The 6,097-nt window shown below is 41.2% G+C and overlaps 1 protein-coding gene across 3 annotated transcripts in view; it reads left to right on the top strand.

Moving 5' to 3' along the window:
• The first annotated feature begins 2,960 nt into the window (after positions 1 to 2,960).
• Positions 2,961 to 6,097, top strand: part of LOC138772003 (uncharacterized) — a 34,480-nt gene continuing 31,343 nt past the window's right edge. For 2 of the 3 annotated variants that reach the window (XM_069952063.1, XM_069952064.1), the window contains exons 1-2: positions 2,961 to 3,069; positions 5,060 to 5,134. In XM_069952063.1, the coding sequence (XP_069808164.1) occupies positions 3,030 to 3,069; positions 5,060 to 5,134 (115 nt within the window). In that variant the 5' untranslated portion in view covers positions 2,961 to 3,029. The remainder of the gene's footprint in view (positions 3,070 to 5,059; positions 5,135 to 6,097) is intronic. The other variant, XM_069952065.1, reaches the window with a different exon arrangement.

Below are 6,097 nucleotides of genomic sequence, written 5' to 3'. Positions count from 1 at the left end.
AGCTCCCCCACAACTCTGTCAACCAAAAAATAAAAAGCTATGGCCATACCAGATGAAAGGCAATGCCCACGTGATGTTTTTGTGTTTGCCTTTTTTAGGCCATTGTGGTGCCTTTTGCTCTCACTGTTTTGAAAAATCATAGCAGGCTGTGTGTTTGATGTTTTCTTCAAGAAATAGTGGCTTTTTTTCTCTCATAGACTTCTATGGGGGGAGGGAAGTCAGAAAAAATGCCATGTCTATATGCATATTGGTATTTTTTCTTCAGTTCTTGAGAAGAAATCCTGGAATCACATGATGAAAAAATCACTTGATTTATAATGGGAAAAAAAGACCTGCAAGGGATATACAGTCAGGAATAAAAACACCTATAGTAATCTACTATAAAATGGAAAAATGCCATAAAAACGCCAAAAAGTAGGAAAACTGCATTTTTTGGGGGGCATTTTTTCAACCTTAAAAAACGCCATGTAAAATTTTTGTTGGAGGGAAGCCTAAAGGTTGTATTACACAGCCCAACTCAGGCTAAGCGAGTTGTAATCTGCTGAATCAGCACTTGCTTACTGAACTTATTATATGGCTTGGTAAGGCTAGGTCCACACTACATTTTTGCAATTTATTTTTTTCATCCGTTTTTGATGCGTTTTTCTATCGACTTCCATTATAAAAAAAAATAAAGGATCAAAACGCATCCGTTTTTTTAAATGTACACAAAAGTAAGGTCAGTTATGTTTTTGTGTACGTTAAAAAAAAAGGATGCGTTTTTGATGTTTTTTTTTTTTTATAATGGAAGTCAATGTAAAAAATGGATCAAAACGGATGCACACAACTGCATCCGTTTTTTCCATCCATTTTTCATCGTTTTTTTTTTTTGCAAAAACGGATGAAAAAAACGGATTGCAAAAAAACGTAGTGTGGACCCAGCCTAATCGTGCAGCTCTTGCTTTAATCAGCCATCAGCCGCACATCACATATTATACGGGGAGATGCGCGGCTAATTATTTTAATAAGTCTGTAAGTTATCGTATCCTGTGTGCCTAATAGAAAGTAAAATTGAAATAAATAATATGAACAATAGGAAAATTTACACATGTAAGAGAAGGTACTGTATATATTTTAGCCTGGCTGGGATCCATAGTACAACAGCTGCCAGCTGCTGCAAGTTGATAATAGATAGGAGGGAAGGATGGCTTGTCGATGAGAAATGTCATGATTTTGTGGTGGTTTCTAGCTTCTGTCGAGATGGGAAGTTATTGTTGAGAAGTTAAAGCAACTCTGTACCAACCTGCTTTTAATCCAAGATCTATCCTGGGATCCGTTCAGCAGGTGATGCAGTTATTGTCCTAAAAAACTACTTTTAAACCGGTGGGGGGCTTAGATTGTGTATGCATTAGGCTGGCACACCCTCTCTGTCTCTCCTCCCCACCCTCTTCATCATTAGGAATGCTCCAGGCAGATTGTTTCCTATTCACCACCTGTGTGAATACTGAACATGGGCTTGATCGTTAAGGCACCTGTACAATGTTCAGACAGGAGAAAGTGTTCTAGGGGCATTCCTAATGATGAAGAGGGTGGGGAGGAGGGACGCAGTTAGGGCACAGATATTCTAAGCCCCGAACGGTCGGCACGGGGCTGCAAGTTTAAAAGTAGTTTTTAGGACAATAACTGCATCACCTGCCGAACAGACCCCAGGACAGATCTTGAATTAAAAGCAGCTATCCGAAGGTACAAGTGGTTTGGGGGGGGGGCAGATTGTGGGTACAGAGTCGCTTTAAGAACATGCAGACCTTATACAGGATATGCTCATGAATGTTAGAGCAACCATGAGCCATAGCCGTTATCATATGCATGTCCAGAACATCCAGCTACCCAGATGTGGCCTACATGTATGTGTAGGTATGTTCTCTCTCTGGTTAGAGGCCTGGCGTATGCCAAGGAAAAATAGGACTAAAAGTAGAGAGACTTGAAATCTGAAATTGTCAGTAGAGTCTGAGGGGCTCCAATGTCTGGACGATGCTCTATTTGCAATAAGGCACATCTTAAAGGAATTACATGGACTGATTTGCGTGGAAAAGGTTTTTTTTTTCCCCCTATACCAGACCCACAAGGTACAGCTAGGACTCACCACACATATCTGGATGGTGATTAAAAAAATATGTTAGGATCACATGACTAACTACCTGAAAGAAGGTGGAAGAAAACTGGATTAACGCTTCTACAGTACTTGTAAGAAGGTCAATTTTATGACTGGTGATGCAAACCTGCGCCAAAATGGGGAAGTCACCTAAAAGCTTTCATCTCTGTATTTTCATACCCGAACTTCAGTATTACCACAAGGGGCTTAAGACAGTCCCACCATGTATATGGCATCTATACTACAAGGCAGACAGCCAGACTATAGATTCCAGATGGAAGGAAGAGGAAACTGACAAGGTAATACCCAAAGCATGGCAAAGAGACCTCCAAAAATGTGACTCAAAATGGACCCCCCCCCCCTATCATAAACAATATCCTCAGGGATACCATGTTGTTTGACTTGGAGGAGAGTCTGATTTTTAGATCTATGAGTTACTCAGAAAGCTGCTATCACTATATACAATGAGTACACTTATAAAAGTGTGGTAGGGTGTTCTTCTCTCTCTCTTTCTTTCTCTCTCTCTCTCTCTCTTTGACTCTCTCCTATAGAATAAAAGCATTTTTCTACATTCTGGAAGCACAGACGAAAGGCACCATGTGTCGCCTTGATCTAACAGAGATATAATAGCGTCAGCAGTTTAGAACATAAACTGCAGCGGACAGATACCCTTTAAATGTTATTTGTTACTTATTTTTTGATGATTGGAGGAAATTATAACTGACCTGGTTTACACAAACATCAGAGCAATTCAAGTTGATAGCAATATTGCCTCTTATCTTTCACTACCATGAGGGAAAGCAGCTCTTGGGTGAGGTCACTAGTGGCGGTGCTTGTGTCAGAATGCTGGACCTCATAAAGAGCAAAGGGCTCCTCACATCTTCCACAGGTCGGAGCCATGAGGGTGCATTTTATAATGCTCACAGCGTGTGTCATCGGTAAGTCCATCTGCATTGTTTTCTCTTTTTATTCAATGGTCTTTTGTGGAATAGTCATATTTTTGCTGTAGATATACTTGAGGAATATGAGGCTCTAGAGGACAGATAGCCGGCCCTCTGTGAGATGGTAGGTAATGCACTGGAAGGTTCTCTTACATGCTGGGAATTCTTTGGGAGATAAATGTGAAATAGATAAGAAAATATGATGGATTGTTATGTTGCAATGCTCTGGTTCCAGACTGTTGTGGCCTAATTACCTCAGAGCGGATCATTTGGTCATGGAGAAGTTGGTGGTTTGGACTTCCAGGAAGCTTAAAGTTCTTCTGCCATTTAATAAAACTTTTGAAATGTCACAGAGATGTTGATCAGTGGAGGTCTAGCTTATCCAGCGCTACAAAAACGCGGCCACTTTCCCCCTACTGTTGTCTCCAGTTTGGGTGGGGTTTTGAAACTCAGTTCCATTGAAGTAAATGGAGCTTAATTGCAAACCGTACCTGAACTGGAGACAACAGTAGGGGGAAAAGTGGCCATGTTTTTGTAGCGCTGGATAACCCCTTTAATTGCAAACCGCACCTGAACTGGAGACAAGAATCGTGTTGTCTCTAAAAGTGGCCATGTTTTTGTAGCACTGGATAACCCCTTTAATTCCATGGCTCGGGACCAGTTGCACGAGACATGCTCCATTATAAGTCTATAGGGCTATCATTCGGCAACTAGACAAAGACCATAGCGAACCAGGGAGTGAAATGCACAGCTATGTGCCTCTCCTGGCTCGTTCTAACAGTCAGCGGTGGTCGGAGGACCCAGACTTCAACTGATGAAAACTTTTGCCTAGAATTTCAGTTTTTTATAACTCACTGCAAACGTTTATTTAGTCAATGAGAATTAGACTATAATATTAAAACACAATTTATAAAAAATTTCTTTGTGATGGCAGGCAGGCAATATTGTTTCACATAAAGTGGACACTGTCCTGTTGATGATATGATGGTCTCCCCATTATATTATGGTATATGCAAAGATTGAGGATGCAAGTGCCCCAATGGGCTGATAAGACACAATACACAAAGTACTGTCCTGAACACACACTGGACAGATAAGAATCCAGAAACCTGCAACCTGTTCAGCTCTGCTCAGAATATCAGTATAGGGGTGTATCACAGTTCATTTTCCATGTCTCAGGAGCCCCCAAGAAGGGGTGAATGGCTCCTTTGTGTGATGCCCTAATTGTGTCACATTTCTTCTTTTATACACATGGTGGGGGTATCATTTCATGGCAAGGGGTTGCAGCAGGGTAGAAAGGAGGATAGGGGGGGGGGTCCACGTCAGATTTTTGAGAGGCGCACACCTCTCAGTTCTGTTTCCCTGCTGCTTGTTCATTGATTATCCTGTATACTAAACTGGTTCCAGATAAATATGGGCCCTCTACTCCACCCTTTTTTTTTTTTTTTTTGATAAGCATAAAGCTGGATTACCTAAATATCTCTTAGCCCCCTTCCACGTTTAAAGGGGTTGTCCACTAAGAATCTTTTTCTATTAAATCAGCTGGTATCAGAAAGTTATATATATTTGTAAATTTACTTCTATTTAAAAGTCTTACCATACTTATCAGGTGCTGTATGTCCTGAATGACACACTGCTTTCTGCTGACATCTCTGTCCCTGACAGGAACTGTCCAGAGCAGCAGCAAATCCCCATAGAAAACCTTTCCTGCTCTGGACAGTTCTTGTGTGGGACAGAGATGTCAGCAGAGAGCACTGTGTCAGACTGAAAAGAAAACATTTCTTGCAGGACAAACAGCAGCTGATAAGTATGGGAAGACTTGACATTTTTAAAAAGAAGTAAATTACAAATCTATATAACTTTCTGAAACCAGTTTATTTGAAAGAAAAAGATTTTTGCTGGACAACCTCTTTAATAGCCAGTGACATGTGCCCTGATTTTATCTGTTTCAGACGTTGGCCTAATGTATTTTTACTCTACCTTTCAGCTGCCACCAAGGCTAACCCAACATCTGCTCCCCTCTTCAGCACAGAACACTTGCCTAGCCATGTTCCATCTCAGGGTAAGAGCCAGTTCCATAGTCGGCAAATTTCTGACCATGTAATTATGAATGTCTTATAGATGCCTAAACATGACAGGGTTAGCGCAGAGCACCTCACTACCTTCTCTGTTCAGTAATAGTAGTTCTGGCCTCACATTGAGTTGGACTAGGAGTGGCTCATTGTAACCTTGGGGGTATTCTGTTGACTCTCAAGACTGCACGTGCCCGGCTGGGAAATGTCTCGCCCATTGCTATTTTTTGCCAGTGCTAAACCCACATAATCTATACCTAATTTTAATGTTACCAATGTTTCTAGGGTGGGACGGGTACGGCAAAGGGGAAGTATCCCACTCAAACTGGGATCACACACTATCTTATATAAAGTAAAATATTCTATGGTAAAGTGTACCTGTCATCATAAAAAAAACTTTCAACATGTCATAGATACATGTCAAATGTTTTTATTGGCCTAAATGTTCAGACCCATACCAGCCGTGAGATCAAGGCGAAAGAAGACCACGCTAAGCGTCGTTCTGTGTCACGTAATTACTCGGACTCCTAATGTAAGTCTATGGAGTCCTACTCTTTTTACTGACACAAAGCAGGGAGTGGATTGTGCTTCAGAGCGGTACTCTGCCTGCTCTTTTTTTAACGATCGGTATGGGTCTAAACATACTTTTGACATGTCATAAGTATATGATTAATAATATTCTCTATTTTTCAATTAGTAAAATAAAAGCAGATTCCATTTAGGGGTGCTGTTTACCCAATTGTTCCCTGTGCTTACATGAACAGTAAGGTTTATACTACCTAAGGGTCCTATTCCAAAGGCCGAGGAGGGCCCGATCAACAATGTAAACTAGCGCTGATCGGCTAGATCGTTGCTCGTTTACTGGGCCTATTACACGGCCCGATAATCGTTTAGTCAGGGCTGCAGGGACATTGTTACCGATGTCCTTGTAGGCCTTGTTTAAACATCATACA

This window comes from Dendropsophus ebraccatus, chromosome 14, assembly GCF_027789765.1.
Source record: "Dendropsophus ebraccatus isolate aDenEbr1 chromosome 14, aDenEbr1.pat, whole genome shotgun sequence".
Classification (NCBI taxonomy): Eukaryota; Metazoa; Chordata; class Amphibia; order Anura; family Hylidae; genus Dendropsophus; species Dendropsophus ebraccatus.
This window is presented reverse-complemented; position numbering and strand designations above follow the sequence as displayed.